Consider the following 25636-nt stretch of genomic DNA (forward strand, 5'->3'; position numbering starts at 1 on the left):
AAGACGTTGATATGGCTCCTACCAGAAGAACAGCAAATCAAGACACTTCCCGAGTTCAGGGAGAAAACAACACTCGTATCTCTGGTGCTGGTGGTCCTCCCCCTAATGGTCCTCAGCCTACCATTCATTTAACCCCCGAGGAGTTACAGAAGATTATAACTGATGCTGTTAAGATGGCCACGGCAAAGAAGGCCACTTCTCACCATGCCAGTCATCCCGAGCAACAACGTGAACAGCCGCGAAGGGAAGAGAGAAGGGAAGAGGAGGGGGAATCAAGTGCGGGTTCTAAGTCTCCCACTGTTGCGGAAGAATTGGAAGAATTGAGGAAAAAAGTGAAAGTGTTAGAGGGGCATGTTGGTTCTAAAGGCAACGCTCCAGTTGCAAAAGGTTGCCCATTTTCTGACATCATTGTTCGGGAACCATTACCCGGGCATTTCAAGTCGGCAAAAATCAAGGACTACGATGGGAGTTCTGACCCCGAAGAGCACCTCGCTCGTTTCGAAAACATGGCTATGTTGCATTGTTATGGGGACCAAATTAAATGCAAAGTGTTTCTAACCACTCTGATTGACTCGGCTCAAAGGTGGTTCGAGGGTTTAGCTCCTCAGAGTATTCTTTCTTTCGAAGATTTTCAGAAGGTGTTCTTACATCAGTTTAGCAGTAGCAAGAAATATAAAAGAACCGCCTTTAGCCTATTCGAGGTAAAGCAGCGCCCGGAGGAAACTCTAAGAGCTTATATCAAAAGATTCAACCGAGTAGCCTCAGACGTGCCTGCTTGCGCGCCCGAAGACGAAAACTACTGCTTTCACGCAAGGATTGCTAGAAGGGGATTTCTTCCGCTCCCTCACCAAAAAACTGCCCGGAGATTTCGAAGATCTTTTGTCCCGAGCAGAAAAGTACATCAATATGGAAGAAGCCCAGCACCAGAAGAGAGAAGCATTGAAGAGAGCAAGGGGAGACCGGGCTGTCAGGCCTGAGGAAAGAAGTAACAAGAGGAATGGTTCCGGGCATCTTTCTCATGTTCCCCTGAGAAATGCCCGGGGTATGGAGGTTCAAGAGTGCAGCTCGGATGTGGCCCCACTCCCTAATCTCAGAGTCCGGCCGGTCCGACCAGAGAAGGTCGGATATTGCACCCTACATAAAGAGTGCTCCCACAACACGAATGAATGCCGATCCCTAAGGAAGGGATTTAAGAAGCATACTGAGCCGGAATCTCGCCCTACTCGGGAGGAGCCCAGGTCGCCGCCCTGGGTATCGCGACGACCTGGACCGAATGTTCCTAGGAGATCGGCTGACATCCCCAGTGGAAGCAGGAGAACAGAAGGGAATTCTCGGGAAGAAAAAAGCAGACAAGTGGAACGAAAAGACCTTCTCCCTATCCGGGGAGTGATCAAAATGATTTCGGGAGGATCTACTGATGGTGATTCCAACCGAGCCAGGAAAGCAAGGGGTAGAAGAGTGTGCTTAGAAGTTGATGGGAGGGATCGAAGTGAGCCGGTTATTAGTTTTGGCCCGGAAGACCTCAGAGGAGTCAGCCTACCTCATAATGATGCTCTGGTCATTCAGGCCCGGGTCGCTAATTATGACGTGTTGAGAGTTTTTGTGGATAATGGGAGTTCTGTTAATGTTATTTTCAAGGAAGCCCTGGTCCAGATGGATTTACATGAATATCCGCTGGAAGTAGTTGCGACTGCTCTGTTCGGCTTTGCCGGTCATGCTGTATACCCTGAAGGGAAAATCACTCTACCCCTAACACTTGGAAGTGGAGATTTGAGGAAGACAGTTATGACAGTTTTCACCATAGTAGATGCCCCATCTTCGTATAACATAATCCTTGGAAGGCCAGCTATGAACGAGATGAGAGCTGTAGCCTCCACTTATCACCAGAAGATCAAGTTCCCGATACGAGGGCAGGTGGGAGAGGTTAAGGGAGACCAACCCTCCTCCCGGAAATGCTATGGTGAAACAATCCGAGTAGATCAGAAAAGGGCGAGAAGGGAGGACATGGGAAAGAAAGTGGCTCAGGGAGCAAAGGAGGTAGAAGGGAATGAAGTAAATTTTGTTGCAGAGGACGAGCAAGAGGTGGTCGAAATAAAACCAGGAAAAAGTATTCGAGTGGCCCGAGACCTGGAAGACTCCACCCGGGTAAAACTCCTAGCCTGTTTAAGAGCTAATATCTCTATTTTTGCATGGTCCCAACAAGAACTTGTGGGAATATCACCCAAAGTAGCCGAGCACAAATTAAACATCATCCCTGGATCCCGACCTATAAAACAGAAGAAAAGGCACTTCGGGCCCGAAAAAGACAAAATCATAGAAGAGCAGGTGAAGGAAATGTTGGGAGCCGGCCACATCAGGGAAGTCCAATTTCCCACATGGCTCTCTAATGTGGTCCTTGTTCCTAAAGCCACAGGGAAGTGGAGGATGTGTGTAGATTTCCGGGATCTGAACAAAGCTTGCCCGAAAGATTGTTACCCACTTCCTCGAATCGATCAATTGGTGGATTCAACTTCCGGCTTTGAGTTACTAAGTTTCATGGATGCATATCAGGGTTATCACCAACGCCCCATGGCCCGAGAAGATCAAGATAAGGCCAGCTTCGTCACTTCTGGGGGCACCTTTTGCTATGTGGTCATGCCATTTGGATTAAAGAATGCCGGGGACACATACCAACGCCTAATGAGTCAAGTCTTCCAAAAGCAGATAGGCAGGAATATCGAGGTATATGTGGATGATATCTTGATTAAGACTCGAGAAATGTCTTGTTTTATTGATGATTTGACAGAGACTTTTGCCACGTTGGAAAAGTATGAGATTAAGCTCAACCCGGCCAAATGTGTGTTCGGGGTCAAGAGTGGAAAGTTTCTGGGTTTCATGGTTACAGACAGAGGAATTGAAGTCAACCTGGAAAAGATAAAAGCTGTGATTGACATGCCCTCCCCTCAATCTACTCGGGATGTACAGAAATTGACCGGGAGGATTGCTGCTTTGTCCCGATTCATCTCTCGATCTGCTCACCGGAGCTATCTTTTTTTCAAGTCCTCATAAAGGCCCAGAAGTTTGGTTGGAATGAAGGGTGCGAACAGGCTTTCCAAGACTTGAAAAAATACTTATCCGAGTTATCTGTTCTGGTAAAGCCGGAGCCGGGGGAAAAGCTGTGGATTTATTTGTCTGCCACTGAACATGCTGTCAGTTCTGTTCTCATCAAGAAAGAAGGGACAGATCAGAGGCCCGTGTATTATGTTAGTCACGCCCTCCGAGGAGCAGAGTTGAAGTATAGTGAAGTGGAAAAAATAGCTCTAGCCCTGGTAATGACTGCCCGAAAATTGAGGCCATACTTTTTGTCTCATCCGATAGTGGTCCTCACCAATTCTCCACTCGGAAGAATAATGACACATTCGGAAGTCTCAGGAAGAATGGTCAAATGAACAATAGAGCTGGGGGAATACGACATTGAGTATCAACCCCGGGCCGCTATCAAAGCTCAGGCTCTGACAGACTTCTTGATAGAAATGATCCAACCGACAGAGGAGGAAGTATGGAGAGTCTTCGTTGATGGCGCTTCAAATCTATCCGGATGCGGAGTTGGAGTGGTCACAGTCGCCCCATTCGGAGAAAAGATAAAATAGGCCCTGAGAATCGATTCCCGGATTACAAATAACGAAGCTGAATATGAAGCTGTTTTGTCAGGATTACAAGCCACCCAAGAAGTTGGAGCCTCCCGAGTAATTATTTACTCTGATTCTCAGTTAGTGGCACAACAAATTAAGGGTGCTTACGAGGCCAAAGATGAAAAAATGCTCAAATACTTGAAACTCATAACAGCCCGAGCTGCCACTTTTACCGACTGGAGCATTGAACAAATCCCCCGGGGAGAGAATGGGGAAGCTGATAGTCTGGCTAAGTTAGCCGCTTCTATGTCCAAAGTAAGTACCCGGGAAATAATGTGTTTTACCCGATTGGTACTATCTGTTGATGAGGCATCACCTACCCAAATAACTTCATGGATGACTCCCCTGATTGAATACATAGTCCATGCCAAGCTTCCGATTGACCGAGTTCAGGCTTTAAAGATAAAGAAGCAAGCACCCAGGTTCACTCTATTGAACAACACTCTTTACAGACGATCATACCTGGGTCCTCTATTGAAATGTGTCTCAGAAAGTGAAGTAGAGTACATCCTCCGGGAAATTCATGAAGGATGCTGTGGAGAACACTTGGGAGGGATGGCCCTGTCTCGGAAAGCCCTATTAGCAGGATTTTGGTGTCCCCGGATGGATCAAGATGCCGCCAGACTAGTCCAAAAATGCCAGGGTTGCCAACACCATTCCAATTTTCACCATCGCCCAACTGCAAGTATGCAACCAATCTCCGCCTCATGCCCTTTTGATCAATGGGGTCTAGATATAGTGGGCCCCTTCCCCATGGCCCGGGCACAACTCGAATCACAATGATCAGTCCCGGGCCATTGAACTTGATCTGGTTGAAGAAAGGCGAGACAGAGCTAGCATTCGAATGGAAGCTTATCGTAGCCGGGTAATGAAATCCTATAATAAGAATGTTCGGGCGCGAAACTTTCAGATAGGGGATTTGGTCATGAAAAAGGTGAAACCGGTAGGCGATGTAGGGAAATTGGAAGCAAAATGGGAAGGACCCTTCAAAATAATTCAAAGAGTCAGTTCTGGTGCAGCTTATTATCTTGAAGATTCTCTGGGACAAACTCTCAAAAGGCCATGGAATGCTTTTCATTTAAAGAGATATTATGTGTAGAAAATACTTGTATCTACTGATTTCTAAATCAAATAAAAAGATTGTTCGAGAAAGCGTTCAAATATTTCAAAGCCCAGGGACCCGTACCCTGGCCCGGTGGACCCGTACCCCGGTTATACTTTCAAATCCAGGGACCCGTACCCTGGCCCGATGGACCCGTACCCCGGTTATACTTTCAAGTCCAGGGACCCGTACCCTGGCCCGGTGGACCCGTACCCTGGCCCGGTGGACCCGTACCCCGGTTATACTTTCAAATCCAGGCACCCGTACCCTGGCCCGGTGGACCCGTACCCCGGTTATACTTTCAAGTCCAGGGACCTATACCCTGGCCCAGGGACCCGTACCCCGGTTATATGCCAAGTCCAGAAACCCGTACCCTGGCCCGGTGGACCCGTACCCCGGTTATACTTTAAAATCCAGGGACCCGTACCCTGGCCCGGTGGACCCGTACCCCGGTTATACTTTCAAATCCAGGGACCCGTACCCTGGCCCGTTGGACCCGTACCCCGGTTATACTTTCAAGTCCAGGGACCTATACCCTGGCCCAGGGACCCGTACCCCGGTTATCTGTCAAGTCCAGAAACCCGTACCTTGGTCGCCTATCGATCTTAGTAAAGATTAATGTTGTATCGGTCCCGCGGGTTTTTGTTTTGGAAAAAGAAAATTATCGGTTAATGATTGATGAAATTCAGAGTTAATACAAAGTTTGAGATAATGCGGGGAATATCGGGGAAGCCGTTATCAAATGCGATGAAGAGATCTCATTAACAAAGAAGAGTCTCTGACAAATCCTACGGCCTGTGTCAGCTATAATCCACGTGTCCATATACTACGATCAGCCTAAAAAAAATAATAATAAGCGAGTAAGCAAACAATTTTCCCGACCGGGCACACGAGACTAATCGGGACAGCGAGTGGACTCTAGCCCGACTAATTAAGGAATGAGTGATGATGCCCCGAGATATCCCGGGTCATAGATAAACCCTGGGACTTCCCGGGTCATGGATAATATCCACGGTTAGCGCCCGGGTCAGGAGAATAAAAGGTTCTGACCATACCAATAAAGTAATCGGATGGATCGGCACTCGAGTCATGAAATTACCCGGGATAACGAGAGGATGGCTGGAAGAACCCACGGAAGGGCCGGTCAATCAGAGGCCAGGCCACGAGAGCACCCGAAACATAACCTCCCTGAGAAGTTATACACTTATGTTCTTATAAGGAATCCCGAGGAATACCTCACCCTGACCACTTCGATATGAGTGAAGTATTTAATGCCGCCGATAAATAGTGTTTATAGCCGATTTATCTCTGACATTATTACAAGTGGCCAATAAATCAAGTGGCCTGGATGTGACAAGTGTGCGATTTGACATGTCAGAACAATAGGGTATAATCAGCCACCCTATTATAATTAATGCTCTCACACGAAAAACGAGGTCATCATTGTATCATCTACTATAAATATCAGGTTCTTTACTTGCATTTACTATCTTTCAGATATTAATTAAAAGCACTAGAACATGAGATGATAATTTTTGATTCATTCATAAAAAAAAATTAAGATACAGACTTATCTATTTATATTGTAGGTTACAAGAGATAAAAAAGGAAAGAATAAAACTAATTAATCACATCCTAAAATATTGCAATCACTCTAACAATTAGCCTAAGATTTCTCTAGACCTAAACTATTGCAATTATTCTAGCCTAAGATTTCTCTAGACCTAAACTATTGCAATTATTCTAACAATTAGCCTAAGATTTCTCTAGACTGCGTCAACACTCCCCCTCAAGCTGGATGGTAAATGTTGTACATCCCAAGCTTGTCAATCAGTCTTTCGAACATAGGCTTGAACAAAGCCTTTGTTAAGATATCAGCAGTTTGTTGCGACGTAGGAATATAGGACACTTCAAGTATCCCCTTATCAATCTTCTCCTTTATGAAATGCCGATCAATTTCAACGTGTTTGGTACGATCATGGTGAACCGGGTTGTGAGTAATAGCTATGGCAGCTTTGTTGTCGCATAGGATAAGCATAGGGCTCTTTTTCTCTATTTTCAGTTCTTCCAATAACAGTTTGATCCAAAGAGCTTCACAAATTCCAAGAGCCGCTGATCGAAGTTCTGCCTCCGCGCTACTTCGTGCAACAACTGATTGCTTCTTGCTGCGCCAAGTAACCAGATTTCCAAAGACAAAGGAGCAATACCCAGACGTGGAGCGTCGATCATTTGGGCATCCAGCCCAATCGGCATCAACAAAGACTTCAACACACCTCTTTTCTTGCTTTCTGAACATGAGACCACGGTCCGGAGTGCCCTTTAAGTACCGTAATATCCTGATTGCAGCATCAAGATGACATTGGTATGGTGAGTGCATAAATTGACTAATGCAACTCACGGGGAAGGAAATATCCGGCCGGGTGTGCGAGAGGTATATCAATCTGCCGACTAACCGTTGAAATCTCCCCCTGTCGACAGGTGTATCATCTAGTTTGGCCTCGAGTTTGATGTTAGGATCCATGGGGGTATCGGCCGGTCTACAACCCATCAATCCGGTATCATTGAGTAAGTTAATGACGTACTGTCGCTGTGAAACACAGATTCCAGCCTTGCTTCTAGCTACCTCCATTCCGAGAAAGTATCTCAAGTGACCGAGGTCTTTCATTTCAAAAGAAGTGGCCAATTTCTTCTTAATTCGCTCTATTTCAGCCACGTCATTCCCGGTGATTATAATATCATCAACATATACAATAAGAATAGCAATCTTATCCTTGACCCGATGATAGAACAATGTATGATCACAATGAGACTTAAATGTCACGCCCCGAGACCGGGTTATGACACCGGCGTTGTTTAACAACCACACGATCGAAAAACAACTAGCCTCGTAGTACATCATAAATCGAAACCAGTTTATTATCATAAATTTCCCAAAAGTTCACTGTCTTTACAACTCAAAAGAAATAGAAACATGCGGAAGCGTAAATACAGACTTATCTATTTATATTGTAGGTTACAAGAGATAAAAAAGGAAAGAATAAAACTAATTAATCACATCCTAAAATATTGCAATCACTCTAACAATTAGCCTAAGATTTCTCTAGACCTAAACTATTGCAATTATTCTAGCCTAAGATTTCTCTAGACCTAAACTATTGCAATTATTCTAACAATTAGCCTAAGATTTCTCTAGACTGCGTCAACATTAATTCACATTTAATAATCTCATTTACTACACACCAATCATCACAGCCATCACTTGGCTACATTGGTTTTATTGCTTGAGTACCCTGCTGACTTAAGCATCGGAGTGGCCACGCCGGACTCCCCTCCGGCGCCCATTCACGTGGTTATTTTCTTGTTCACAGATCCTTTAAGGAGCTCGAGAAGTTACAATCCAAGTCCAGCGTCTAACTCCTATTTCCTTCAATATCTTGATAGTTTACCCGGCAGAGTTCCTGACCCGACTCGTCCGTTTCGCCCGGGTTACATCACTTATCATTCCGATAACTCTCGTCTCTTGAACAGATTCTTTTTCTTCTGTTGATTTAGTTTCCTTCTTTGTTGATAATTAGTTTCATTGCGTACTTTATTGATGATGGTAATCCTCTATTAAAATGATAAAAGTGTAAAAACTGGTTGCTCTCAAAATACTCCAAGTCTCTTTTCAAAAAAACAATCCGGTGGCTAACACTGACCAACACCTCCTGTTTCTTCAGGTACCACTGTTGTCCCTGAAAAACTCTCAAATCATGGCAATTTCAAAAATTATACACTATTCACCCTTGACCATTCATAAGCTTTCAGGCCATATACTATGTTCAGAGGTATCAATCGACTTTGATCTACAAGGAAAAGGGAAGCAAGATCAAGTCTTCAGAGGGGGACCTCAAATTCAAATCCAGGACTGCCAAGCACAACATGGTTAATCAATTTGATGACAGGAAGGAATGGTGATAAATTCATGTTCCTAGTGAAAGAGATATGGAATGCAACTAATAAATTTTCAAAGAAAACAGTATTGCATGGATGCAACTAATAAATTTTCAAAGAAAAAAGTATTGCATTTGTCACAGAAGGAGGTTCGGGATACTTAATGGTTTTTGTCAAGGACACCTTGGTGTGACCTAATAGCTCAACCGGCCAACCATTCAAAGAAAACAATTCGATTAATTAGAGATTTATGAGTGGGAAAATTCGAATGATGGATTAAATTACAAGAACTCTTTGAGAAGAAGCTCATGTACAAGCTTTGATGAGTTTAGACTCGGTCACAATCTAGTGCAAGGTCGTATAGCTGGAGGATAGCCTATGCCACCACTTCAAGAATCTACTTCTGATTCCTTGTCATGAGAGTAGGAGAAACTAATGCATGGAGGACAAAGCAACAAGTGAAAACCAAGACAGTGCAAGCACATGCATCAAATTCCAATGAAAACCAATCAAAAAAAGAAAGACTCACATGTGAACATTCCTATGGTTGTCATACAACAGGCAAATGATAAAGATTGCATGGAAAACTAGCAGATTATAAACCCCATGGGCAAGGGCATCCCTTTCAATAAGGAACAATTTGATGGTTTCCAAAAGTTGCTAACACAAATCAACCAATTACAATCCTAGCATCTGTCTGCTTTGGTTTTGGAACAGGTCTAATTGCACAGAAAGCTAAGTTCACCGATACTTAGATATACACTTGCCATGATATGGCTTGAACCATGAATTGAAACTAAAACAGTCTCAGAAAAACAAAACTTAAAGCATTTTTGGTTTTGATTTGATATCTAAAACTGTAACCGAAACAAAGAATCAAAGTGTAGCTTCAATTACTGGAAATAGAAAACCATATGGAATCACAACAATTTACCCAGCATTTAATTTATAGAACTCGAAATACTTGATTTATCTATAATATAAGGAAGAAGGTTTATGGTTGAAAAATTACTCATACTCCTCTTTCCATGATAAAAAAAAAGGTGAATGATAAGTCCTGTAAAATGATTGAAGCCACCTATCTTCTCCCACTACCATAACAAATTTATCAAATCATTTTAGATTGGTTTGTTATAAACTATTAGAAATCATCATAACTAAAAATATCTTAGAATATGCGATGTCTTTACATTGTGTACCTTGCCACAAGCATAAACTATGCCCAACCTCTTTTTTTTTTTTGGTAATTCCAAGTAAAAAAGAAAGACAGAAATTTTTTTATTGCAAGTTCTGAATAATTGAACACATTGACGTTGATAGTTTGATCACCTCTTAAGTTTCTCCGCTATTGTTTTCCTTGGCTGTTACAATTTGAGGCAGTCAAATTTGATTAAAATTGAATTGAACCAGAAATGTTTGGAACAGAACCGAACTATCTAAAGATGGTTTAATTCAAGTTCCACCTACCATTGGAACCACAATCACCAGTTCCAGAACCATGCGCAAGCCTATTGAGGTACCTCAAAAAACCGGTATGGGTCTTCAATTGTTGACTCAGGTCATTCCCATTGTATGATTAGAAATCCAAATAATTATTTAAGAATATTATTTTGTACATAAATTATTTTGCAAAGGTGGGAGAGCGTAGATTTGTATTCCATACAAACAAGTTTTATTAAAGAGGTGGTGTGGAATAAATATATGATCCTGTTGCAGAGAGTTAAGGACTACATATACCAAATTTGTTGTAATCTTAGCTTCTACTATACTGTCAATGTTTCTCTCGGTTGTATTCCTTCCTTCTTTAGGTGATTTAGTTCCCTTTTCATGATTAATTAGTTTCTTTGTGTAGTTCATCATATTTCTTGCAACCGTCCATGAGTAATGAATTCTAAAGAATGAAAGCGTGAATACTCATTTTCCTCACATTATTCTTGAACTTAACTCGTTATATTGACACGTCAAGGTCTTTTCAACAATATTCACAACCTTCCTATTCATCAAGACTGCTAATTAGGGGTATCAACTAGACCCGTGTAACCCGAGGTCATATAAGAGTAACAGTCAGTCTTAGGAACCAAATATCCAGTTTCAAATCCTGTTTCAATCAGGTCAGGTTCATTATTTGGCTATTGGCCAGGCTTGAAGCCTTGACCAGATTGTTTGAGCCCTGATATTAAGCATTCATTCTTGAAATATGTATTTCTAACCTAAAAAATTATCAACAGATGATTTCAAATGCTGAATACTCAAGGTGGGTAACCGTAATTAAGCTTTGCATAACTAAAAAAAGTGACATTACATGCACAATCAATAGACAATTATCTTGATAAATAAAAGAGAGTCTCAGCAAACTTAATGTCGATGGGAGATCAGTGAGGATCGTTGCCAGAAATAATTAAATTGAATATAAATTGATATCTTTCATGAACCATGGCTGACTATCCTAGTAGTGGATCTTTCCATGCCTGAACACGATAATACTGACAACATTGACCAAAGAGATGATGAGCGTTAGAGGACTGACCTCCACTTATTTCAGTAGTTGAAAGCATATCCTGGTTGTTTCTTAAAGCACCTTAGATTGCTTCATCAGGGAAAGGACTAGTAGAAGACACCGTTTCATAGACTGGCAAACTTGACTGACATACATAGAAATTCAAAGAGATGGACTCATGGAGTAAAAACTCTACCAAATTATAATGTAGAACTCTGAAGGAACAAAAACCAAGTACATAATAATTTGAAGTAGAACACATGTTCAGTCATGTTATGTATCTCAATAGCTCCATTATCTGCATCTACCAAGGCAGAACACAACTTACAAATAAAGAAATGGAAAATTTACAAGACTTGTTAATTATATGCACATGTATTAGTAAAGACCGAGTAATTTGCTGTCGACTAATGGATATATTGACCAACAATGAGGCAGAAGACTCCGTAGTTCTAATATGCATTATATGATGAGGTGAGAGCAAACAAGCAAATTGGAAGTATGAAACTAAGGAAATAACTTTCAGAAATCCCTTCCAATTAAAATAAATCGGTAAAACAGTCATTGCATAAATTGATACGGGGTGACAAGTGCCATTTTATTAACTTCAAGAAGTACAAAAATCAGAAAACTGAATCAATCAAATGGAGCCATGGGATGAGCATTCTTGCGTACGCAGGTAACTGAACCATGATGAAGAAATCCACCCATGCAAACATGAATAAGGCTTCAAACAATCAGAATTCTCACAAATTTAAGTGCTCGATTCTAAAAAACAAGAAGAAGAAAAGAAAAGTTATCCTTAATTTCCAGGACTGTTAATTTCGTTCAAAAAGTTAACCAATTCACTCATATGTCCTTGCAAGAAAGAAAATCTTCCGCCATAAACATTCAACTACAACCCTATTCTCAATCACATTCAAGAGTAGACTAACACATATCGATTCTTGATTGTGAACACACACACAGAACATAAAATACGCACGTACAATCGATGTATGTAAAAGAACAAACCGGGGTATGAAAGGGGGTGAATCGATCGAGGCTCTGTTGATTAGAATCTTCCATAAGACCAATCAAAAGTAACCGATTAAAGTCTGATCGTATCAAAAGAAGTAAAATAGTCGAGAAATTTCAGACTTGTCCAAACAGATACCCAATACAAAGAGCTGAACTGAAATCATGCATACGCTTGTGAAAAATCCCAATTACTCCCAAAGAATTGGTGTTCTTGGAGTAGCGGGGAATCTTGGAATGCAAAACAAAGTCTTCGCGGGAGGGTTTGAAAATTAACGGACACCAATGGGTATTAGTCTTTTACTCTTTTAGATTAGGAGAACGTGCTAGACTGTCACACGAATTTCATATGTAAGTTGGTCAATCTTATCGATATTAATAATAAAAATAATACCAGTAATATAAAAAATAATAATTTTTCATGGATGACCCAAATAAGATATCCGTTTTGTAAAATACGACATGTGAGACCGTCTCACATAAGTTTTTGCCTTAAATTAATAACAATGTGTGTGTGAGGTTTTATTGAATTAAAATTAATTAAATACTAGTTCATAAGTAATGGGTTAATATGTATAATTTTAACCGTCGACGAACACATATGTTGTGTGAGTAACATAATACATGAACATATATTTTATTTATTTTAATTCAAATTTTTTGGTTTAGTTATGATATTTAATATGATTTTTTATATAATTATGAAATATAAAAATTTAAGAATTATTTAGTTATATTAAATAAAGTATAAATAAAATTTTAATAGATAAAATATAAATTAAAAGCAAAAAAATTAAACATGGTAACAACTGAGAATCAATTTTTATAGAGGATCGTCATTAACAAAATTGTATGGGTTAGAGCTAAATAATGTAACACAAAAACACATAAGCTACCGTCCCACAAAGACAGGACTCATACTCGACCTATCTCATAAAAAAATATTAATTTTTATGTCAAAAATATTATTTTTCTTTCTTAATATGGATTGGTTAAAAATATCTCACAGATCTATATATGTTAGATCGTCTCATTGATACCAACACAATATGTAAAGAACATTGATCTTGTAGCATAATTTGCATTTTTATTTGACCATTTCATCCGATAAAACTTGAGTACAAAACTTGAGTGTTACATTCCCCGCATTGTGCATATAATCAATCCTCCATAGTTGCCAATTCTGCTCTTAATTTTTTACATGTCCATGGCTGGGGAAGAAAATACCAAGGAGGTGGCAGAGAAGAAGAGCTTCCCAAAGATTTCATAGATATATCTATGTTGAGGCATTAGTGGGCTCTTGCACACAAGAAAATTTATATCCAACTTAGTATATTTATATATAAAAATTAAATGTTACATATACACCCGGGTAAAGGAGCATGTGACTCCGCCCCTATCTCTGCTAAAGATGCAATAGATGGATATTGCATATTGTGCTTCATGGATTCGTCATCAAAATTAGTAGAGGGGTAAAAGTTACGTATATCTTGCTCAGGTAAGACAAGATCTCGAGTTTGAGACTCGTATAAAACCCCTCCCCAAATATCAAAACAAAAAGGGCGGTAGAGACACTTCAATGCTAGCCTATGAGGGAATCGATGGTACATGTGAAAGGGAAACAATAGTTATATGGCGAGGAGAAATATAAACTTGTTCATCAAAATATTTCCTCATTTATTCCATTTCATATTGGAGCTCCTCCTAAAAGCTAAATGTTTGTGAATATCACACCACGTTCATAAAAATTGAATTTCAGTGTGTTCATGTGAAAAATAATAATAAATAATTGAAATATTTTAAATTAACTAGTAAGAAACCACGTGTGAAAACTAATGAGGTCCAAGTTGAGAGATCCATTGATGAGTGTCCTAGTAATTTGAAGATTAATAATTCATTTATCATTGACTCGTTTTTTGGCGTAAACATATTAGATGAAAAACATGAAAATCCAAGGATTTCATGTAATTCTGAATCAACGTTAAATGAAGATAGTTTTTTTTTCCATCAATAAAAAAACATTGTTAAATTAAGTTGTATGTTTCAATACTATTTTTTAAATCATGATTTTATAAGATAATATCATTTGTATATCATAGAAAAACAGCAGCAGATTGTATTTCAAATATGAGTTTTATTTATAATAATGGTAAGAATAGCTTTATTACTTGATTATTTACAGATATAAAGTCATTAATGTTATTTTTTATAATCATATTATAACAATTTGTATTTCATCTATTTAATTTATACTAAAAAAATTGGTGAAAGATTAAATATTTTTTTTGTTATTGCAGATAGTATAATTTCTCCGGTCAAGATTTCCTCATTGTTGAAAAGAAAATCCTGTTAAATAGTGAGTCAGATTGTTGTATTGTTTTTGTTTACCAAATCCATGGACAACAATAAATTTGTTTTTTTAAATTGTTCAAGGAATTTACATTTAATTTATTCGCTAATTTATATGAATTACTACAATTAGTTTGCATGAAACATCGAAATAAAACATTATAAAAATTGATGCAGATTTCACAACCCATTTTGATAGTGGATGTAGTGGCATCATACTTAGGATGAGAGGGCACACGTCAACCCGAAAGCCAAGGGGTCTTTGATTAAAGAGAAGCACGCAACAACAAAAGATTATTGTTTTTTATGGACTCTAGGGTCATCCGAGTTAGTAAAACAGACAAGTTTGTGCCAAATAATCATGAAATTGATTGTCCTACAAATATTTTCTTGAACGAGACTATTGCACAATCTGTTTATCATTTAACGTGAAGTGTAGGATATTGCATTAAAAAGTCAAAAGTTTACTTCATGCTCATAAGAGGACATCGATTATTGGTTCCTCTGTCATAAGCACAATACATAAATAAATAAAATATTTTCTACATCAACAAAGTTTTGTGAGATACAAGAATACACCCTACAAAAAATGAACGACATCAGTAATTGAAAACAGATCCATACAAAATTCATTGTCACTGCACCTCCCGAAAAAACCATAAAACAACTCCAGCAGACAACTAATAAACACCCCTTCGACTCTCGTCCACATGCAATCAACGGTATACTCAAATATTTGCCATCTTTTTCAATGAATGAATAAATAAATTTATAATAATAATCAATGAATAGATCAAAATTATACGGAATACCAAAAGATAGAAACATCAAAATCTTAAAACTAATATATTTATCATAAAAAATAATATTTTTTATTTGGGTATGATCGAAGCTCCGTTTCACAAAGTTGACTCGTGATACGACCGCCCAATGGTTTTTGTGATATTTGAGATGAATGAAATAATATATAATGTATGCTAAAAAATTAAAGATATCGAAATACAGATAGAATTAAACCTAAGTTCTAAATTCTCCATGAGCTGGGTTACGTGAAATTGTTGGCAAAATAAAGAAATATATATAAAACGAATACATGTTCAAAAAACAGAGGCGAATACAAGGTGGGAAGAACAATTTGAAAAGAGAGAAACCTAGATTATATCAACTACTCTTCCAGTTGAAACGGGTTACGAATGGAATCACGAGTCTCTTTGGTTGGAGTAATTGCAATCAGATTCATAATCGGCCCTCAACAATTGAAATTCTTGCAACAGGGGTGTGCCTGGATCGGGAACAAGAATCCGGCCTTGTTCCGTTGAAATGTAGTTGCTCGATTGAAGCAGAGCTGCCGCCGCCCAGTGATGTGGATCTAACTGGCTTTCTGGATTATAATGACCATTTGCATTCGTAGTATACGCTGTTGGAGTGGGAATGGCTTCGTTTAATACCCAAGGATTAGACGACAGAAGAGAGTGAACGATCAGAAGATCGGGTGTTGCCTGAGGATTAGCCGGAGATACATTCAAACCTGTGACAGTTAAGTTTATATTAAGTCACGACATTGGATGTAGCAGAAACCATGATTTGGACAATCTTCCATTTGCTCGAATTCTTGGAGAAAGTATTTCCCCAGTGAGTAGAACTTCATTAGATCAGAGCAGTATTTATGGCCAACTAACAGGCATAGATTCTCCAATTACAAATTAAAATATTAGGTCATTTTGGGCTATGGTTTCTCGAGAGATGACTGATATAGTGCAAGAGCCACATCCAGTTAACAGGATATGGTGGAAGGATAGTACAGTATGGTAGTCCCTGATTACGGTTTGGTCTTGTAAGTTAGGCTCGACAACATATATCCTTGTTATCGTACTAGGAGCGACTTACGAAAGATGGATCCGTGTCAATAATATATATGGATAACATAATGTTATAGATTGTAACGAAGAAAAGCAGGTTCGAGTCCCAACTTATGAAGGCAATTTTAGGCATCTCACATTAGGTTTGCGAAAATTCTAGAATGGTGCTCATGTTTCATTGTTTTTTTATGTTAAAGAGATGTAGCCGTACAAAGGAGGAGAGGGAACAGAATCATGATTGCGGCTCAAAGGGGATGCTCTATTTGGTGTCACAGAATTACAAACATAAGTAGTATTCAAACTGTGAATAGACGAGGAGAATTTGACGACATACACTGATTAAGATTCTGAGGACTTGGAATCTGGATGCCGGGTAGCATCTCTTGGTCAATTTGCAGACTGGGAACAGAATCATGAATCTTGTCATCTGAAAAGCATATTGTCCCTTCGAGTCCACCAAATTTTGAGGGAGCTGCCAGGGAAATGCTAGTATTTTCCCATGTTTGATTCAAAACTGGGGCTGAAAGCCTGTCCACTAAAACATTATGTGGCCTCTGATCTGCTAATTTCAACGAAAAACGATTTATGTTGAGGATTCAAGGAATATGAACTGAGGAAGATGAGTTTGAAAGGGTTGAAATAACACCATATGATGCAGTAGATAGTACTCCAGGCGAACTGAGCTTAGTAGACTCTGGTGGCAGCCTTCGCCTTCTTGCATTATGGTCTGAGAGTCGCCTCCGACAACTCCTCTTCTTGTCATCAAATACAGACAAGTCATGTAACCTTAGAAAGACATTGAAACAGTGACCTTCAGAAATCAAATATCGATCAAGAAATTCAGATCAACGACGTCTAGTAATCTTGAAAGTATAAACTTTTTTTTAACATATTTTTTTTATTTCCAAACGCTACTGCTATATTTATCATACACTTGCCTGCTGCATTGTTGACAAAAACGTCGTTCGCTCCCCGAAACGGTTATTGACGGGCATTTGGAATGGCTTTCGCAGATTCTATGGCGGCGATGGTAATCTTTTGCTGAGGTCAAGTCAAGATTACACCCATCAACTTGACAGAAAGGATTCTGCAAGTTTGGGTAATAGGCTCTCGATCTTTTCGGGACGGTACCCGATGCAGGAATTGTAGAAACCAAACTTTTAGCGCTCATAGGAAAAAAGTTATCCCTGTACTCTTTCGGTTTTCCAAGATTTAAACCAATATGCATTAGCTCACTAGAGAAGACAGAGGCCTCAGAACAATCTGAAACAGTACCATATATCTTCCTGCTGTGCTGAGGCGAAGAACTAAACTTCCAGTAACCATCTGCAGAATGGACAGCGGCGGATTCAGACGCGGGAGGCATCGAAAACGAGCAGATTCCTAATTCATCACCGTATGAACATAAATTACAGCCTGATGGGCATGCGGAGTGACCATATTTTTCTGGGATTTCATCAGACTTCTCACTCTGCAGATCTAAATTTTCCCTCTCCCACCCCTTTGAACTTTCTGAATCCCTTTCCATTACTGAAACAGCCCTCCGAAAATCCAAGCATTTCCCTCTTGAAGGTGATGATTCCCAATCAAAAAACGCATTGAATTGTGACTGTAAAGACTGCAGCAGCTCTTGAATTCTAGGTAGGAGTCTTTAAGCACAACTAACACCGTAGAATAATGCACCGAGCAAAACGGATGAAACCGAATAAGTTTAAATGCTCGACTAAAGAGTACGTGCCCAGAGATATACATAAGGATCAATAAATGGTTTTTTTTTATCCTACATCAAGAATCCACCTGTAGGGGGCAGCGTACAAGATAGGTGGTGAACAGGATTAGTGCTCCCTCATCGAAAAACATACTACGTACCACCAAGGTTTTGATTTAGAAACGAGATGTGTTTTTGAATAAAAACCATGGCTATTAAATGTTTGAGCTTGACTTGTTTATAATCGAGCCGAGTCGAGCTTTATTTAACAAATATATTCATGGCTCACGAGCTTATTCAAGCTTTTATCGAACCAACGAGCTCAATAAATATGAATTGTACATTTAAATATTCATTAAATTCATTAAAAGATAAATTATACATTTAGAAAAAAATATAATATTCTTATTAAAATTTGTCAATTTATTATAATAAATAAATTTAATAGATTTTTTTATATACTTCATAATTAATGTGTTAAATCAATAAATTAAATATCAAAATTATTGTTTTTCATCTAAGATATTACTTATGAATTTACTAACGAACATGTTCACGAGCTAACGAACCGAATATTGTAGAGCTTGAACTTGGTTCGTTTATCTTAACGAGCCTCATCAAACGAGCTTTTATCGAATCGAGCTTCGAATAACTAACAAACGATTTGATTCATTTACCTCCCTGATTTTAGCCCTTCAGTTCACCGGCAGTTTGATATCCCTGTCCATTGATTGGGAACACACATAGAATTCAACCTGTCAGACTCCTCCCATGTGATTTCTTTCTACTTTCTTTATTTGCCTAGTCAAAAATACACTCGCCACATGCATCATCATAAGGGGATGCAACCCCATGTAAATCTTTTGTTTCAACTGTTCTTTTTCCTTTTTTTTTATGGCCTTAGAGTTTTCTACCGTGAGTGCCGACAGATCAAAGTTTAAATTGCATTGAATCTCACTTTATATCTTATTGAGTTAATACCGATTGTTCAGTTATCGGGCTTTATTTCGATCAGCATTCATGTTCTTATAAAATACATGACATGTGATGGGAAATGTGGTTGAGGAACAAGAAGCCTCCTCCTACCTCGTAGTCCGAACTCAAACGTACTCTTCTGTTAAACCACAAATGTGTCCGAAACTCAGGGTTGACACCGGCGTTATTTAACAATCACACAATCGAAAAACAACCAGTCTCGTGGCATAATATAAACCAAAACCAGTTTATTTATCATAATTCAAACGAAATAACCATTGTCTTTACAACCTAAATGAAATAGTAGTGTGAAAGCGTTAAAAACTGAATAATAATAATAATTGTAACTTAAGCTAAAATCTTGAATTTCACCAGCCCCAAAATTGGTCCGACTTCTCTTCATCGAGTTCTTCCTCGGGTTTATCTGGGAAAAGGTTGAAAGTGGGTGAGTATTTTGAGAAATACTCAGCAAGTGGGGCCGTATCGAGCATAATATAACGACATGCATAATTTCGAAAATCACATAACTTGCATAACATCATTCTTATCACATGCATAACATTTACTAGGCACTGAGATTCCTCTACTTTCTATGGTTTTCCAATTTTGTAAATTCCCTTTTCAATTTTCGAAAATATGCATGCCTTGGTGTAAATATTATTAACTTGATACCAAAGATTTCCAATGTATAAAATTTCTAATGCAAGGATTTACAATATGTTTCTCATTTAATTCAAGAATCCAATGTCCTAATTTCTTTGAAAAGATTAATTACAAGGTTGGTTAACAAAAATATTCGGTCCTCACAACAACATAATTGCAGCATTTATAACCACACTCTTATGTCTAAAATTTTTATAAACTAGGGCCGGGCCTGTTGCCTTAATTCAATTTCCACTCGGACTCGACAAAGATGGTCATTTGGCTTTTGAGATGACATGATAAAAATGTATAATATATATATATTATATATATTATCGATAAATATAATGATTTATAAGTTTATTCACTCGTAAAACTTGAACGATTCAAGAGTCTATATGTTCATGACAACATATTTACAGTTGCATAATCTACCTCCGACAGGTACAATGCTTTCGTGGACGCACGAGTATTTATATACGTTTTAAGATCATAATATATGTATTATATGTCAATTTTATATGGTAGAAATAGATGAGTATATAAGAAAATGGTATACAGCTTCATAATTCACAATAATGTCGCTAATCAGTGGTAGAAGCGTAACTAATATCTTACATGTCATGTCTTTTCAACCCCTCCCCAATAATGTTCTGAATCTTGTAAAAACAAAAAAAAATCTACTGTTCGTATCTTTCGATTAAATTTATGATTAAAATATCTGGAAATTTTAAATTTTGTAGAAAATAGATCAATGCAAATGGGGGTCCCAGTCTTTAACCGGGTGGCTGGTGAAAAATCAAGGACAGAAGTATTTATTTGTATTATGTGGTATCTGTAAGAGCATCTTCATAGCGTGAGCAAGTTGGTGAGATCGAATTTTATGTCGGTATTGATAATGTCATCCCATATTTCTACATTGGTGATATGATATTGTAGAAATAATATCGAAATATTAATTTTTTTTAATTTCATTTAATAACTTTCTATTAAATTGAAAACAACACAATTGTACATAATTAAAAAATACAATTACATATAATTAAATTTTAAAACATGATTAGAAAAATATACATAATTTAAAAAATCTATAATACAAATAATTTAAAAAAAATGAAATAATTCAACTATGCATCATCATGTAAATTCCAACTATGTTCGATCAAGTTCTTTTGAAGTCTGTGGTGCAATTCTTGGCTCAGAATGAGGACACGTCACTCCAGAAATGCATTGAATTCTACGGTAAGATCACTTGAAAGGACAACATCTAGGGCATTTATTCATCGTCTCGAGCTGGGAAATCACTATCTTCCTACTTTTCATCTTTTTCGTCCTCAATAATTATGTCATGGAGAATGATACAAGTTTTCATTATATAATCTAAATCAATTGGATTTCACATGTGAGATGAACCTCTCAATATATGTCAACATGCTTAGAGTATATCAAAGGCTAGTTCAATATCATTTCTCACAAACTCTTGATAACGTGTAAAAATATTTTTATTTTTTTTGCGAAAGGGACTTAGGATGCTTTTTACAAAAGTAGCTCAAGATGGATAAATATCATCGGCGAAGCAGTAACTCATGTTATACTTATTCTCGTTCACCTCAAACTGCATTGGGGGAGCTTCACCTTCTGCAAGATTTAAGAACAAATTAAATCTCTACAGCACGTTGATGTCCTTGTTGCATCTTAATATGCTGAAATATGCATGTCATGCAACTGCTTGTAATATGATTAAAAGTTTATTTTGGAGTCTACTTTGATATTATCATGCACATGCTGTTGGAAAATTCTTCCAAGCTAATGCATGCAATCAATGCTTCCAAGCATATTGGGATATCACATTTAATCATTTTCAGCAGTTTTTCGAGTAACGTACACGAGTGTTGGTTGTCTCAAATATTGCTCAGAAAATATGTCATACATCCCATGTAAAATATTTTCAAGCATTCGAACGTGGTTGATGCATCCATTCTCGAGTATAGTCAACATTATCGCCTGGAAAATCATGTGCAAGCAGTTGGATCGCAATCGAAACTTTCTGAAATGATGACAACCTAAGACTATCGATTGCATTCATCTGTTGGACAAAATAAGACACATTGATTTGTAAATTTTTCTCAATTCTTAAAAACAGATATCTCTTTATTCAGAATCACCTTTGAAAATCTTTCTCGTTGTAGACGGGATTATCAACGAAGTAATCTTGATATAACACTTCAGCCCCATCAACACGTTTTCGATGTTATTGCGGAAGTTTATCGAGAGAGAAGAATCTTTCTTATTTCATATATCAGAAGAATAGGAACTGAAATGAATTAATGTTTACAAATCACTTTCTTAGTTATAATTTTGGTTACTAAATACTTGTAACTAACTACGTCAGTTAGTTATATCTAATAGTCCCCCCTCAAGATGGACTATAAATGTTCTTGATAGACATCTTGGACATTAATGAGGAGAGATTGGAGGATGGAAGAGACTTAGTGAACATGTCTGCAAGTTGCAAGTGAGAAGTGATCGGTAATAGTTTGATGAAGCCTTCCTTAATCTTATCTCGAATGAAATGGCAGTCAATCTCGATATGTTTGGTTCTTTCATGGAAAATAGGATTATTGGCTAGATGAATGGCAGACTGATTATCGCAAAAAATGACAGCTGGTGTGTTGATGTCAAACTGAAGATCCTTGAGGAGTTATATGAGCCATAATATCTCGGTGGTGGTGGTGGCCAGGGCTCTATATTCGGCTTCAGTTAATGATCTAGAGACTGTCAGATGCTTCTTTGTTTTCCACGATATAAGAGCATCACCAAGGAATACACAGAACCCAGTTACTGATTTTCTAGTATCCTTGCATGCTGCCCAATCAGCATCTGAGAAAGCCCGGAGCTGAATTGGTGATGAAGCCGAGAAGAGTAATCCTTGACCGGGATTGGATTTGATATACCGTAAGAGTTGGTGAATTGCATGCAAATGAGAAGTATGTGGTGTAGCCACGTATTGACTGAGCTTATGGACCGCAAATGTAATATCAGGTCTCGTTAATGTTAGATATAAAAGGCGTCCGATTAGACGGCGATATGTAGTGATATCAACTAGAGGCTCACCATCAGCAGAAGTGATGTGAGAACGTGGTTCCATTGGCATTTTAGCAGGTTTACAAGCGAGGAAACCCGTGTCTTCGAGTAGTTGAAGTGCATAATTTTGTTGAGACACGAAAATGCCACTCGATGATCGAGCTATTTCGAGACCGATGAAATACTTGAGATCACCCAAATCTCTAAGTTTGAACTTCCCTTGGAGATCAGATTTGAGCTGCTGTATGATGGAAAGAGAGGGACCTGCGATGATTATGTCATCGACATAAACCAGTAAGGCGATAAAACTATGGCCTGAACCTTTGGTGAACAATGTGTGGTCAGCTTTGGATTGCACAAATTCAGATTCCAGCAACACATCGGAAAATTTCGTGTACCATTGTCTTGATGCTTGACGGAGCCCATAAAGTGATTTGCGTAAATGACAAACAAGTTTTGGACTATTGTGGTAGGTTGGAAAATGAGAGTTATATCCCAGTGGGAGATCCATATAGACCTCTTCGGAAAGATCACCATTTAGGAAAGCATTGTTGATATCTAATTGAGCAAGATGCCAATTTTGGCTTGCCGCTAATGCAAGAATGACTTTGATTGTGGCAAGTTTGGCGACTGGGGAAAAAGTCTCAAAGAAGTCCACTCCTTCTTGTTGAGTGTAGCCTTTGGCCACTAAACGAGCTTTATATCGAGCAATGGAACCATCAGAATTATGTTTTATTTTGTAGACCCAACGACAACCAATGGGTTGTTTGCCCTGAGGAAGTGGTACTACTGTCCAAGTGTTGTTTGCTTCCAAGGCAGTAAGTTCATCTCCCATGGCTATTCTCCATTTATCACACTTAACTGCTTGATGATAAAATTGAGGTTCAACTTGAGATGATATGTTGAGTGCCAAATTACGGTACGGTCCGGAGAGTGCCTAATAGGAAATGTAGTTGTTAAGAGAATAGACATTTGTGGAAGGAGGGGGAGAATTATGTGTGAGCATGTGACAATGATAGTCCCGGAGATAAGAGGGTGTTCTTGAAACTCTTGTGGAAGAACGAATGGGAACTACTTGTGATGATTCAGATGAATCAGTGAGAGCTTCCGTGGGTTCAACTAAAACCACTTGGTCGGGTTGTATAGCTGATGGCAGGTTACTGACCGAATGATTAGAGATGTCTATTGATGCTGCTTGAGGAATAACTACTTCTGGAAATGGATCAAAAGCATTCTGGTTATGAGGAAGACAATGAAAAGGAAATATTGATTCGTGAAACTTGACATCACGTGATATGAATACTTCTTGGCTCGTAATCTCCATCAGTTTGTAGCCTTTAATTCCAGGAGGGTATCCTAGAAACACACATGCACGAGCTCGTGGCATGAATTTATCCCGATGTGCAGCTAAAGTGGATGAGAAAGCTAGGCATCCAAATACTCGAAAATGAGCGTAATCCACTTGTTGATGGTAAAGTAATTCATATGGCTGACTTATTTCCAGTCCATGGTGAAGGGATACGATTTATCAGATATGTAGCTGTCAATAAGCATTCACTCCAAAACTTGATAGGGACCCGAGCTTGGAAAAATAGTGCTCGCGCCACATTGAGTAAGTGTTGGTGTTTCCGTTCTACAACAGAGTTTTGTTGAGGAGTTTGAACGCATGAGAACTGATGAAGTATACCCCGTTGTTGACATAATTCAGTGAAGGCAAGTTCTTTAGCATTATCAGTGCGGAATGCCTTGATTTTACTACTGAATTGTGTCTCAACCATAATGCAAAATTCGGAAACAACCTTTGTTGCTTCAGATTTATGTGTAATAAGAAAAACCCATGTAAATCTTGTACAATCATCAACCAAGGTCAGAAAATATCGTTGATTATTATATGTAGGGACATGATAAGGACCCCAAATGTCACAATGTACGAGTTCAAGAGCAGTAGAAGACAATCTATGATTGGAAGCAAATGGCAAACGTTTCTGTTTTGCTAATGGACAGATATGACAAAAATCTTTGCTACAAATAACATCTGATTCAAGTTGTAGACTAGATTTTAAAGCATTCATGACCTTCGGGGAGGGGTGTCCAAGTCTCTTGTGCCAAGTTTGACTCCCAACGAGATTTATGTGGTGATCAATACCCATGGAATCCGAGTCCAGCACATATAGCCCTGCTAGTTTTCTACCCTTGCCAATCATTTTCTGTGTTCGGGTGTCCTGAATTATAAAAGAATCACGATAGAAACTCATCATATTATCGGTGTTGGCAAGTAGACAGCTGACAGACAGTAGATTAAACTTGAATTCTGGAATATATAGAACATCTGAAATAATCAAGTTTGCTCCCAACCGAACTTCACCACAGAAGTGCACCTCCACTCGTTCATTGTTTGGTAAAGTCACTCTTGAATCATGTACTGCCTTAAGTACTATAAAGGTTGTCTTTGTTGGAGCAAATGTGCCTAGATGCACCTGAGTCTACTATCCAACATGTAGAAATATTCAATGCATTTGGAATTGAGATGGATAGGCAAGTACCTGTGATGGGGAAGGACTGGAGTTATCCAGTGAGTTTCCTTTTGTGTCTGCTGAAGAAAGTTGTTGAATAAACATGGCCATTAATTGCTCCATTTGGCCTTTGTTGATATTATGGAAAACATTTGTGTCATCTTGGGTTTCAGGGACACTGGTTTGTCCCAGCACATGATTGACAGGAGCAACTGGGTTTCTAGATCCACCCTTTAAAACGAGTCTTATATCCAGGTGGGTAGCCATGTATCTTATAGCATGTGTC

The 25636-nt window shown here is 38.6% G+C and overlaps 2 protein-coding genes across 3 annotated transcripts; one reads left to right on the forward strand and one right to left on the reverse strand.

The window, feature by feature from the left end:
* Positions 1-11: 11 nt before the first annotated feature.
* On the forward strand, positions 12-4454 carry LOC142537427 (uncharacterized). Its single transcript, XM_075642946.1, has 4 exons — positions 12-701; positions 760-2958; positions 3051-3308; positions 3750-4454. The coding sequence occupies exons 1-4, from the start codon at positions 12-14 to the stop codon at positions 4452-4454; spliced, it is 3852 nt and encodes a 1283-aa protein (XP_075499061.1).
* Positions 4455-15539: 11085 nt separating this feature from the next.
* LOC142537340 (squamosa promoter-binding-like protein 12) lies at positions 15540-18317 on the reverse strand. Of its 2 annotated transcripts, none has more exons than XM_075642878.1 (4): positions 17367-18317; positions 17075-17214; positions 16763-16990; positions 15540-16097 (listed from the first exon to the last, which is right to left on the reverse strand). In XM_075642878.1, the coding sequence occupies exons 1-4, from the start codon at positions 17954-17956 to the stop codon at positions 15769-15771; spliced, it is 1287 nt and encodes a 428-aa protein (XP_075498993.1). In that variant the 5' UTR covers positions 17957-18317; the 3' UTR covers positions 15540-15768. The 2 variants fall into 2 exon arrangements, with proteins under 2 accessions (XP_075498993.1, XP_075498994.1); XM_075642879.1 differs by having other exon boundaries at positions 15542-16097; positions 16763-16987.
* Between the last annotated feature and the right edge of the window lie 7319 nt (positions 18318-25636).

Source organism: Primulina tabacum, chromosome 2 (genome assembly GCF_025594145.1).
Source record: "Primulina tabacum isolate GXHZ01 chromosome 2, ASM2559414v2, whole genome shotgun sequence".
Lineage (NCBI taxonomy): Eukaryota > Viridiplantae > Streptophyta > Magnoliopsida > Lamiales > Gesneriaceae > Primulina > Primulina tabacum.